Source organism: Pectinophora gossypiella, chromosome 12 (genome assembly GCF_024362695.1).
Source record: "Pectinophora gossypiella chromosome 12, ilPecGoss1.1, whole genome shotgun sequence".
Classification (NCBI taxonomy): Eukaryota; Metazoa; Arthropoda; class Insecta; order Lepidoptera; family Gelechiidae; genus Pectinophora; species Pectinophora gossypiella.
The window spans coordinates 1,873,083-1,886,334 of NC_065415.1; the positions used below are offsets into that span (position 1 = coordinate 1,873,083).

The window sequence follows — 13,252 nt, forward strand, 5'->3', positions numbered from 1 at the left end:
GCACTGTATATAATTAAAAATCGATCTGTCATCAACTGTCATGCATGTTGAAACATCTGCGTCGCGTAGGTACCTACTTGATTAATTTGTGTTGAATTTTCTTAAAATTCAAGCGATTTTCTACGAAAAACTGATAAACAGAAAGTTATTAAATATAAGTCCGCCATGACGTCAACTACACGTGTGGCAGTTTCGCAAATTTTGCGTTCTAAAGATGAAACTGGTGACGAGGAAGATGAGCCTAAAAAGAAGTCCAGAGAGGATTGGCGAAAGGCTAAAGAGTTGGAGGAGGCGCGTAAAGCTGGTACAGCACCCGCTGCTGTGGACGAAACAGGTATTTTACCCATATTTCATATAATAAAGCCAAGAAATACTCGAAATGTAATGTTTTACTCGGTGTAACCTCATCACTTGCATTGTTATGTTGAAAATCCAATGAATCTGATGTTTTAAGCATAGCAAATACAAACTAGTTATACAGTGCGTTATATTTTCCAAACACTTCATAATATTACAAACATTTAAGACTTTTTAGCTGAAATAGGTTGTTTTGTTAATCATTCTTGTACCTTGAAATAATCATTGTATTTTGCCTGGTAGCCCAGTTGGTTGAATGCTTCCTCTCACTTTGAAGTCACTGGATCGAATCCAACACAGGCCTAAACACAGGAATTTGTTTCGAATTCATGTTTATAACATGATTGTAAATGTTTGGATTATAAATGATTATCACATGCTCAGCGGTAAAGGAAAACATCGCGAGGGAATCCACAATCCCGAGAAATACATTTTCTAAGGTATGTGACGTAACCTATATTGGGCTGGTTTTCCCTACGTAGGTTAGAAGGTCAGACAGGCAGTTGCTTCTGAAAACAACTGGATCTGTCATTTCTGCAGATTAGATAAGTGGACCCTGTAAACTAACTAAATATAAGCATAAATATTTGGGATCAAATTAAATGTAAATTTTATTATTTGCAATTCCTGTTTCAGAGACAAAAAATGTTGCATCTGATCTATATTTAAATGCTATTCTCGCTACAGTTCTATACCTATTTTTAATTTTATTCTTTTGTTATTGTGTTTTTCTTTAACAATTAATAAATAACAATTGATGCTTATAGTTTTTGTTTTCTGACATTTAAAATATTTAATTATTCTTTATTGTACTCAAACAATTTACACACAAACATAACAGAAATAAACAAATGAACATGTATGTACAAACACAGGCTTAACTCAGGCTTAACAGTAAATATATTTATTTACATATCTCATGATGGCAGAAAATTTTATAAATGGTTCATTTATTAATTTAATAGTTTATAGTATGTAGGGAAATACAAAACACAATTTGACAATAAGAAAAGACAAAAAAACAACTTACTGCTAAAATATTTTTTTCCCAGAAGCTATTGTAATAAACATAATTTTGGTTTGATATGTGTTTATTTTTACATTCAATATTAATAATCAAATCAAATCAAATATACTTTATTGCACAGAACTACATTAATCTATCTTAGGTTATTAAAATTGAATTTCATTATACTGTTTATTTTATTTTATTTACTTTATTTATTACATGGAAAACAGCTTACAAAACAAAATAGACTTAAAAATAGTAGTAAGCCAATTAAAGGTTTTCACCAGGTTTTTACCAGAAATTCAGCACCAAAAGGTCACTGGTGCTGATTCCTAATTTTATTTTTAATTATACCTGTCACTTTTTATCCCCTGAAAAGGAAAAGGATGGGTAATCGACTGACATATAAATTACGGAACACATGTAATGTACATGTAATTTTAGGCAGAAATTTAAAAAACCTTCCCAAAATTTTATTTTGGCTAATAACCCGATAGAATTAAGTTGAGAGTACATGTCAAACTATTGTATTCAATCAGGTTATTATTAATTCCCTCATTCATTTTAAAATTTATAATTGTTGTTGTCAATCATCCATCCCTTTTCTTTTTGGCAGATAAAAATATGACAGGTATAACTTAAAATAAAATTAGGTGTCTGCAGGAATCGGGACCAGTATTTAGGTATATCCTGATGATCCTGACGCCATTTCAGAGTAGGTCTTACTGAACCTTTTCTAAGGACATCTCCAATTTGGTCTATGTACGTCTTTCTAAGTCTTCCTCCGCTAGCCCTAACATCAACCTTAGCTTTATAATATACTGCTTTGGTAATCCTGTTACCCTTTGTGTCCAAACCAACTTATCATTTCCTTCTATGTAATAGCAACACTCCCACCATCTACTTAACATTAATACTATAATAAATAAATAAAAAGCAACAGAGTGGGTTCCTGCAAATGCTGTCAGACGTCGGGGAAGGCCACGAAAAAGATGGCGCGACGAGTTAGACCGCTTTTTGAAACGGTGGCACGAATATGCTGGGGACATTAATAATAATAATATATTTACTTCCAGGCAAGGACATCAACCCCCACATCCCGCAGTACATATCCTCCGCACCGTGGTACTATGGCACTACAGGCCCGACCCTCAAACATCAACGGCCACAGGAAGACACGGAAGGACAGTTCACCAGACTTGACACATACTACCACAAAGGGGTTGATGTGGTAAGTTGCTTTAAGAACTTTAAAAAGCTTATTTTAGGAAAATTTAAGTCATCACCCAAAAAGCTGGAGAAGAGCGACCAAAGATCGCCACATTTGGAGAAGCCTAGAGGAGGCCTATGTCCTAGGACAGCCTGACAAGGAGGGTGTCGATGTCGACTAATTATTAGATTTAAGTTAATATTAATAGAAAGCAATGTAAGTCAGCGAATTTATTTTATTATAGTCATAACAGCAAAAACAAATCCATTCAGTCGTTTTTTTTTAAATTAGCCAAACATAATAAATAAATAAAAATAGCCTTTATTCACTGACATTATTACATAGTTATACTTTATTACTTAATTATACATATATGTATAATTATACGTCGGGCTGTCCTAGGACATAGGCCTCCTCCTCATTGCGCCACACCTGTCTGTCGCCTGTTAACCTTCTCCAACCTTGTGGTAGATCGTCTTCCCACCTTTTGTTTGGTTTCCCTTTTCGCCTTTTACCATCTCTGGGGTACCATTCTGTGATGTCTTTAGTCCACTTTTTTATTCTAGACCTCATCATGTGTCCTGTCCAATGCAGCAGTGTTGACAGGACACATGCTGACAGTACTACAACTTCTATACTAAGTATAGTTTTGTTTTTTTTAATTTTAATTTATGTCATCTTTTACAGAACAAAGTAGCAACAAAGTACAGGAAAGGTGCTTGCGAAAACTGCGGAGCCATGACACACAAGAAGAAGGATTGTTTGGACAGACCAAGAAAAGTAAGTAAAGACATACAATATCATAAGCTCACGAGATAAACTAAGTAAACATTCCAGAATAATGTCTTTTTTCCAGAATAGTGGCACGCAGCTGAGGGCATTCTATAACATTTTTCATTTTTGCGCCCATACGTGCGACATCGGTGTTAATTCCTGTAAACACCATCTAATTTTAAGTTATATCTGTCGTTTTCTTATCCGCCGAAAAGGAAAAGGACGGGTAATCGACAAACTATTTATATATGGAACACATGTCAATTTTAAGCACAAATCTAAAAATTTTACATTGGCCAATAATCCGACAGAATTATGTTGACAGTACATGTCAAACGGTTTGCATACCAGCGAGATACCTTTTGGATTCGCCCGGGATGTTCATTCATTTACTCATTCTTCCTAAAATTAAGAGCTGTCAATCATCCGTCCCTTTCCTTTTCGGCGGATAAGAAAATTACAGGTATAACTTAAAGTAAAATTAGGAGGTGTCTGCAGGAATCGGCCAATAACGCTTTAAGTGAAGGATATATGCTTATACCAACAAAAATAAATCTATCCTACTTTGATATGTTAGTTTGTATTGTTCATCTCTTTCAGACATAATAATATTTATTTGTTAATTATGTATAATTTTCAAGTGGTAAAAAGAACTTTTTTATGGTTCTTTTAGTAGTCTACTCCAGTCCTCGTCTGTGATTAGACTGCGCACGCGGTGAGCATCGCGTATTAAAACACACACACCTTAAATAATACAATTAATAAATAGTTTTTATTTAAATTACAATTCTGCGTCTTGTCTCGCCCTAATCTTATATTGAAATCTCCAATTCGCATCTTCTATCGTGAGGGTTGTGAGGTGGTTTACCAACTCCATCAACCCTGGTGTCAGGGTTAATATTGACCCGCTAACGGCCGCCCCTGACATGGCTCATGTAACGACTAACTTGCATCAGTAAGTAAGGGACCAACGGGTTAATGTGCCTTCTGAAGCACGGATCATCTTACTTTCGGACAATCAGGTGATCAGCCGGTAATGTCCTAACCAAACTGGGGATCACAAAGTAATTTTTATGATATGTCCCCATCGGGATTTGACCCCGGGTCCTCCGGATCGTGAGCCGAATGCTCTAACCACTGGACCACGGAGGCCGTTTCCAATTCTCATAAAATGATGGTTTTGAAACTCCCAGATCGGGGCAAGGTACACCAACGCGGGCATAGCGCCGGACGAGTTCTCCCAGCCGAATTTGAACCTGAGCTACGACGGCAAGCGCGACCGCTGGAACGGCTACGACCCCGAGCAACACAAAGCCATCATCGAGGAGTACCAGAAGGTGGAGGACGCCAAGCGAGAACTCCGAGCCAAGAAACTTGAACAAGGTATTGAATCATCATCAACATTATTAAAGCACATAATAACGGGTTCTTACCGCGTTTAAATGGGGATATGAGACTCCCGATATTTCGACACTGCTGCAAGTGCCATGATCACGGGATGACTGATGAGATTGGAGTGGAGTAGGTAGATCCATAATTTTCTACGGGCAGACATATCTGTCTACCCTCTTTCTTTGCCGCTTGTTTATGTTTTTGATATCGGAATGTTCGGAACCATCTGAACTCGCACGAAACTCACTACGACAAACCGCACTCACTGTGTCCTCACGTTTTTTCACCACATTAGGCCGTTTCAAGCTTTTTACAACTGGATTATCCCCATTTAAACGCGGTAAGAACCCGTTATTATGTGCTTTAATTATGATAATAACCGCGTAAACTTAAAACATCATCAACATTATCCCGTTTATCACAAGGTCCGATAACCTAACCTGAAGATGACAGGTCCTTTTTACAACGAGATATTCTGATTGATTTTCGTTTTTATAGCACTCACCCGAGCTCCGGACACTTCATACAAACATCGTTTTACACAGACACCACACATTGACGTTATCGTACACGCGCATCTGTGTGTGTGACGTCTGACGCCCATACGCTTGAATACTAAAGTAAGACCGAGGTAAACCTAGCTCAGACGCTGGTGGAGAGCGGAAAGTTGCCGTTCTATATGTAGTATTATTCCTTATTCTATGCCCGAGCGTAGGGAAAGTCATACAACGAACAAACATAAACAGCCTATATACGTCGTAAGACTGGATAGAGCTCGCACAGAACCGGGATACTTGGAAAGATATGGGGGAGGCCTTTGCTCAGCAGTGGGATCATACAGGCTAGTAATAGTAATAATAATATACGTCCCACTGCTGGATACAGGCCTCCCTCAATCAACCGGAAGGGGTATGGAGCATACTCCACCACGCTGCTCTACTGCGGGTTAGTGGAGGTGATTTTACGGCTAAAACCATATGGCGGGACCAATTAACGTGCCTTCCGAAACGGAATCATCAAACGTCGTCATCATCAGGGAAACCAAAAAGGAGAAAATAATTAAAGAAAAACACCTAAAAAATCATAAATTTTGCGGCGGATAATTCCACGTTATATTAACTCAGAATCATGGTCTGAATCATCCCCCTTTGTATTCGTTACGATGTTACTAACACCCTGTATTTCTTTTCAGACCCAACAAGTGTTGAAGAAGACGATAACGATGGCGAAGACGAGGATAAATATGTGGATGAAGTGGACATGCCGGGTACTAAGGTGACCAGTAGACCAATGACCATATCACTACATAGTATAATACAAAGTCGCTTTTTCTGTCCCTATATCCCTATGTACGCTTAAATCTTTAAAACTACGCAACGGATTTTGTTTAGGTTTTTTTTAATAGATAGAGTTATTCAAGAGGAAGGTTTATATGTATAATGGCCCCGATTCCTGCAGACACCGCCTAATTTTATTTAAAGTTATATCCGTCATTTTCATATCCGTCGAAAAGGAAAGGGACGGATGATTCACAGCTCTTAATTTTAGGAAGAATGAGTGAATGAATGAATAACCCGGGCGAATCAAAAGGTACGTCGCTGGTATGCAATCCGTTTGACGTGCTGTCTACTTAACTGTGTCGGGTTATTGACGGATGTAAAATTTTTAGACGGTTGGTTTAGATTTGTGCTTAAAATTGACGTGTGTTCCATAAATTTTATGCTTGTCGATTACCCGTCCCTTTCCTTTTCGGCGGATAAGAAAATGACAGATATAACTTAAAATAAAATTAGATGGTATTTACAGGAATTAGCACCAATAACATCCATTAAGTAGTGGAGAAATCTGTTATTTTTGAGGTTTTTAATGTGATGTGGCGGGTCGCTAGTTCAATAATAAACGAATGAAAGCAATGAGGGACTTTCCAGGCAGTGGGGGGTGTGCCACCGCACCGGGCGCAGAAAAAAGGGGGGAGGGGGGAAGCGCCAAAACCAACCTAAACTGGTCCACCCTGGCCGCAAACTATCTTTATCGGCTTAGATTGCGGCCACATAAAACTCATACCGGGTGGCCGTAAACATTTTTAAAAGATTTAAATATGTAAATTTCGGCGGCCGTAAACTATCTATCTATCTACTCAGCCTGTATCCGCCTCCTCTCTTTCACGCTGTGTGGGTCCTGCGTGTGTGTGGGCCGTAAACTAATAAAAAAAATGTATTTTAAGGGGCTGAAGGGTGCCACTATGAGGTCTTGTACCATCTAAATATTTTGCTAGGGCCGCCACGGAGACGTTATGTAAAAAAATGACGATTCAAAGTGTAACTATATTACCTACTAATTTGATGATGATAACTATTTTTGTGAATCCTCAGGTGGACTCGAAGCAACGTATCACAGTGCGCAACCTGCGTATCAGAGAGGACACGGCCAAGTACCTGCGCAATTTGGACCCTAACTCCGCGTACTACGATCCTAAGACGCGCTCTATGAGGGACAACCCACATCCTGAGGCTGCTGAGTAAGTTATACATATGTGTGTCTTGTTAATTTTTTCGACACGTACATTTTAGTAAATCTGGAGGTCCGGGTTCGATTCCCGATGGGGACATGGTCGAAATCACTTTGTGAGACTGTCCTTTGTTTGGTAAGGACTTTTCAGGCTTGAATCACCTGATTGTCCGAAAAAGTAAGATGATTCCGTGCTTCGGAGGGCACGTTAAGCCGTTGGTCCCGGCTATTAGCCGTAAAAACACCTCCACCAACCCGCAGTGGAGCAGCGTGGTGGAGTATGCTCCATACCCCCCTCCGGTTGATTGAGGGGAGGCCTGTGCCCAGCAGTGGGACGTATATAGGCAGTTTATGATTTATGACATTTTAGTAAATAACTCATCACGTTATAGGTACGCGGGCCAAGTTTAGTAAATAACACGTCATGTTGTAGGTTTGAGTATGGGTAGGGTTGCCATCCGCCTGGGTTTCCCCGGATTTGTCCTAGTTTAGAGGGCATCCGGGGAAATATTTTTCAGTACTTTATGTAAGTACTTAGTTATTATTGTATGTCACAACATGACTAAATGTGCTGAGCGCTATAAGCTTTACTTCCATCGACATACTTACCACATTTATTGCAATAAATTTTCATTTCATTTCATTTCAACATCCGGGGAAGGTTTCATTTGTAAACCGGGTTATAAAAAAAAAAATTGGGCCGCCCGCGAGAGACGCACTATGCTCGCACGCAAACCACGATCAATCGACGAACCAAGTATATTCACAACCAAGTATATTTATATGTTTTTGTTTAATATTTTAATAAGGTTTTGTTTTCTTATTTCAAGAATTAAAAAAAACTGATTTATATAAACAATTTGTAACAAATTGTAATATGATTTGTTAAAATAATGAATGAATAAAAAAGGTGATTTATGACATTTTCAACTGTTTTTATTACATTGAATATGTTTAAAAGATCTTATTGACATGTCCGGCTTTCGGACTCTAAAATCCGGGGTTTTCACGCGTCTTGTCCTGTTTTCCAAATTTTAGAGATGGCAACCCTAAGTATGGGGCGACGTTTAGTGAATAACTCGTCACGTTGTAGGTGTGAATACGCGGGCGACGTTTTAGTAAATAACTCGTCACGTTGTAGATCGCAGTACACGGGCAAGGTTTAGTGAATAACTCGTCATGTTGTAGGTCGGAGTACGCGGGCGAGAACTTCGTCCGCTTCACGGGCGACACGCGCGGCCACGCGGCGGCGGCCGTGTTCGCGTGGGAGGCGCACGCGCGCGGCCTCGACGTGCACCTGCTGGCCGAGCCCACCAAGCTGCAGCAGCTGCAGCGCCAGTACCAGGAGAAGAAGGACCAGTTTAAGACACAGGTACATATACATACGCTTGTGGCGGACCCGACTAGTTGATCAGCTAGTTCCGCCTACATGCAACAGATGGCGCCACCATTCAATAATGCAGGCCTAAAACGCGCTATCGAAGTTTACACAGCGCGACGCATATATACAACTTCCAACATAACGCCGTTGGGTCGTTGTCACACTAGTCACACTATCAACTGTGACTGGCGGAGTATTATTCTCAGTTCACAACCCTCGCCGCCAAAAGATCATGCTAAACCCTTAGTTACTAAAACCTTATCATGAACGTTTGAAAGATCGATTAATTACCAGTTAGCCAGGCCATTTGTTTATCTCTCAGATTAGAAACCAATTATGAAGTGGTGTATAGGTTGCCATGCACACAGCGAAGCAAAGACAATGTTTGCGTACAACCTATTGGTTATGCAATGTAGGCTGTGGCGCTTCGAGTTCGGTTTGGTGTAAGGGACGGGATATTGCGAATTGTAAAATACATATATGATACAAAATCTAACACAAGTTCACGCACGACTATATCGCAATAGGGCTAGTCAGAAGTACGTCCATCGCAAGATGAACTAAGTACTCACACCTCACCGAGCTTTTTGTTAGACCAACGTGATATGTACACATCCATCTTATAATTCTTGCATGAGTTTTGTAATTTAAATGCAAATAAATATATCTTATCTTATATATTAAATAGAAATAGAAATGTTTTATTGCGACCATGTGTTCGTACAAATTGTGGTGTTATAAAAATACAGAAGTAAGTATTATAGTATCAACATGGACCCGGTAAGGGCACTGCAACTGGTAGAGAGGACAACATACTTAATTATTAGTCAGCGATACAATTATATTATATTACTTGTGTTACACTATTTAAAGATAAACTGATTTGGGCACGACATATTTACTTTATCTTAATTTACCTTCCTTTACCCCTACGTTACTTTACCTTAAGGTAAGGTAAGCCTTACCACATCCTACTTTACGTTACCTTCCTTTACTAACACCAACCGTACAGTCATGAGCAATATAATGTACCCACTTTAGGACTCTGTCGCACTAACATATTTGACATTTAGTGTGACTTACAGTTCAATTTGTCAAAAAAGTTAATGTGATATGGTACCAAAGTGTATATATATTAATGCTCGTGACCGTACCTTACGTGATCTTCCCCTACCTTATGACTATTTACTTTATTCCACGTGTTAATTAACTGTAACGTCCCTCAGGTGAAACAATCAGTCTTAGAGAAGTACGGCGGGGAGGAGCACCTCAAGGCGCCTCCTAAAGAGTTGCTGCTGGCTCAGACGGAGGTGTTCACACGGTATAACAGAGACGGCACGCTCGTCTCCGGACCTGAGAAGCAACTGGCTAAGTAAGCACTTATTTGTAATCACTTCTTTATCTAATTAAAGCACATAATAACGGGTTCTTACCGCGTTTAAATGGGGATATGACACTCCCGATATTTCGACACTGTTGCAAGTCATGGCACTTGGACGGGATGACGTCATCCCGTGATCCCCATTTAAACGCGGTAAGAACCCGTTCATGGCCCCGATTCCTGCAGACACCGCCTAATTTTATTTTAACTTATATCCGTCATTTTCATATCCGTCGAAAAGGAAAGGGAGGGATGATTCACAGCTCTTAATTTTAGGAAGAATGAGTAAATGAATGAATAACCCGGGCGAATCAAAAGGTTCGTCGCTGGTATGCAATCCGTTTGACGTGCTGTCTACTTAACTGTGTCGGGTTATTGACGGATGTAAAATTTTTAGACGGTTGGTTTAGATTTGTGCTTAAAATTGACGTGTGTTCCATAAATTTTATGCTTGTCGATTACCCGTCCCTTTCTTTTTCGGCGGATAAAAAAATGACAGATATAACTTAAAATAAAATTAGATGGTATTTACAGGAATTAGCACCATTATGTGCTTTAATTATGATAATAACCGCGTAAACTTAAAACTTCTTTATCTAATCTAATCTAGCCTACAAGATCCCACTGCTGGGCAAAGGCCTCCCCTTCCTCTTTCCATTTTTCGCGGTCCTGTGCGTATTCCGGCCAGTCCCTCCGGCAAGCGTCCAAGTCGTCACGCCATCTCTTTCGAGGTCTGCCACGATGCCTGTAGGCATGAGGCACCCTATACGTGACGATCCGTGCCCACCGCTCAGGGTGCATGCGACAAACTTCTTTATCTACAAAAAGAAAATTCAACGGACGGAACTTGGACCCTCGCTCTAAAAAACGACGTACTTTTTGTATTTGAATAAAACTAATCTACACTTTTCATCAAAAAATCGTAACACCTCGCAAGTTTATGTTTCGTAATTGCCATAAAAAATATAAACACCAATATTAGGCATAAAAAAAAGTAATTTTATAAATTCAAATTTTACGGCATGTATGCAGGGTGTTAGTGACATCGTAACAAATACTGAGGAGGATGATTCAGACCTTGATTCTGAGTTGATATCAAGTGGAATTTCCTGTCGGAAAATCCAAGGAAATTTTTGTATCTTTTTTTTTTAAATTATTTTCAGTTCCTTACTTTTGCGACGGAAAATTCCACTTGATAACTACTCAGAATAATGGTCTAAATCATCCCTCAAAGTTTTCGTTACGATGTCACGAACATCCTGTATGTAATAGTGGATTAGGTTTTTAATTCTTGATGTTAATGTTCCAAATTCAAATTTAAATATGTTTTATGGAATATAAATTCGGAGGTGTTTCTTTTTTTAAAAGGAATATTATTTGATTGTTTTTTTTTTCAGGAGTAAATACGAAGAAGACGTGTTGATAAACAACCACACGACGGTGTGGGGCTCGTTTTGGAAGGACGGACAGTGGGGATTCAAGTGTTGCCACTCATTTATCAAGGTACGATACTTTTGACATCTGCCCACATCTACTCAGCCTGTATCCACCCACTGCTGGCTATAGGTCCCCTCTCTTTCACGCCATCCTTTCCGGTCCTGTGCAAGTCTCATCCATTGCTTTCTGGCATACCTCACAATGCCATCCGACCACCATAGGTGTTGTATCCTCTACGAAATGTTAAAAAATAATGCTGAATATGCGCGTGTTTTTGGATTGCGTTCATTTAGAAGCTTTCAACTTGAACGCGTTCTCGAGAAAAAGGCTCTTGACAGGCAGACGGCAATAAAGTGATCCTATAAAGGGTTCCGTTTTTCCTTTTGAGGTTCCGAACCCTAGAAATAATATGTCAACATTTAATTCAATTCAATTCTCAATTATTTACGCCATTCCATGTAGGACCCTGTAGGGCACAGCAACGTGGAACGGAAGAGAGGAAGTGTGTATTAAAATTAAAACTTATCATTTAAAAACTCTTATTAATTATTGTTTTTAGATTTTTTATAAATAAATGATTAATTATTTATTCAATGTTCAACTGATTTCAGATGTCGTACTGTGTCGGAGAGGCTGGCAAATCAGTTGTACTGGACATTCCTGAGGAGGCCGCGCCCTCTACCAGCGCCAAGAAGGAAGATACGCCAGAGAAGAAGGAAAAGGAAAGAGAGAAAGAGAAAGGTATATTGTTTTGCTTACAACTATATCCCAATGAGGTGATCAGTACATCCATCGCAAGATGAACTGAGTACTCACAGCTCACTGTGCTTTTTGTTAGACCGACGTGATAGGTGGTGAGCCGTATCGCCGTCTATAATGGTCGATGCGAATGTGTTAGTGAAAACTGCACTTCTTATAACTGGTGTACAATCATAAACATATTATACACCCACTTTAGAACCCTGTCGCACTATCTTATTTGATATTTAATGAGACTTACGGTTTAACATGTCAAAAAAGTTAATGTGACATGGTTTCAAAGTGTATTATATTAGTACTCGTGACCGTACTTATTATGAACTTTTTATTATTTACAGAGAAATCAGTAAAGTCATCATCATCGTCGTCATCAAGCTCGGACAGCAGCTCGGAGTCGGAAGTGGACACGCGCACCAAGACGGAGAAGACTAGCAAGAAGAAGAAAAACAAGAAGAAGAAGAAGAAACACCTCAAGAAAGAGAAACGGGAGAAGGACAAATTGAAGAAGGTAGAGAGACATATTTGTTTTTTTTTTATTATTTATTGTCTTACTCAAATGGAAAATAAAAGTGTCATTTAGAACCAAAAAGGATTACCAAAAAAAAAATGTTGAATTAGTATTTATGAACATAATTTTACCAAATGCCTCTTTATTTCAGGCGTTGGAGAAAGAAACTCGTGAACAGAAACGCGCCGATCACCTCCTATCGCTAGACGAGAGAAAACGCCCATACAACAGCATGTACGAGGTCAAAGAACCCTCGGCAGAGGAAATAGAGGCTTACCAGATGAAGAGACTGCGCGAAGAAGATCCTATGAGCCAGTTTCTATAACCTTAGAATAATTGTAAAGTAACTTATGTTTAGGTTTAAATGTATGGCAAAATAAATTATGTTACGCTATAGCTGTGTTTCATTATAGTTCTCGTCACCAGACCGGAATCTGAAAATTATTTCGCAATAACATGAGTCATTGTCGATTCATCACATAGGTTGATGTCTGAATAATCGGAATGCCATTGCAAAGGCCGATTATTAAAAATAA

General features: G+C 39.1%; 1 protein-coding gene across 1 annotated transcript; it reads left to right on the plus strand.

Annotated features, from left to right (window-relative positions):
• Positions 1 to 54: 54 nt before the first annotated feature.
• Positions 55 to 13,110, plus strand: LOC126371472 (pre-mRNA-splicing factor Slu7). The gene is made up of 12 exons (XM_050016782.1): positions 55 to 334; positions 2,443 to 2,597; positions 3,264 to 3,356; positions 4,544 to 4,733; positions 5,935 to 6,017; positions 7,115 to 7,260; positions 8,439 to 8,622; positions 9,858 to 10,003; positions 11,410 to 11,515; positions 12,061 to 12,190; positions 12,547 to 12,716; positions 12,868 to 13,110. The coding sequence occupies exons 1-12, from the start codon at positions 166 to 168 to the stop codon at positions 13,039 to 13,041; spliced, it is 1,746 nt and encodes a 581-aa protein (XP_049872739.1). The 5' UTR covers positions 55 to 165; the 3' UTR covers positions 13,042 to 13,110.
• The last annotated feature ends 142 nt before the right edge of the window (positions 13,111 to 13,252 follow it).

Excerpts from the sequence above, each read along its gene's own strand:
- LOC126371472 (XM_050016782.1), top strand. The coding sequence starts at position 166 with ATGACGTCAACTACACGTGTGGCAGTTTCGCAAATTTTGCGTTCTAAA. Across the intron at positions 335-2,442 it reads CGCTGCTGTGGACGAAACAG|GCAAGGACATCAACCCCCAC; the intron begins GTATTTTACCCA and ends ATTTACTTCCAG. Across the intron at positions 7,261-8,438 it reads CCACATCCTGAGGCTGCTGA|GTCGGAGTACGCGGGCGAGA; the intron begins GTAAGTTATACA and ends GTCATGTTGTAG.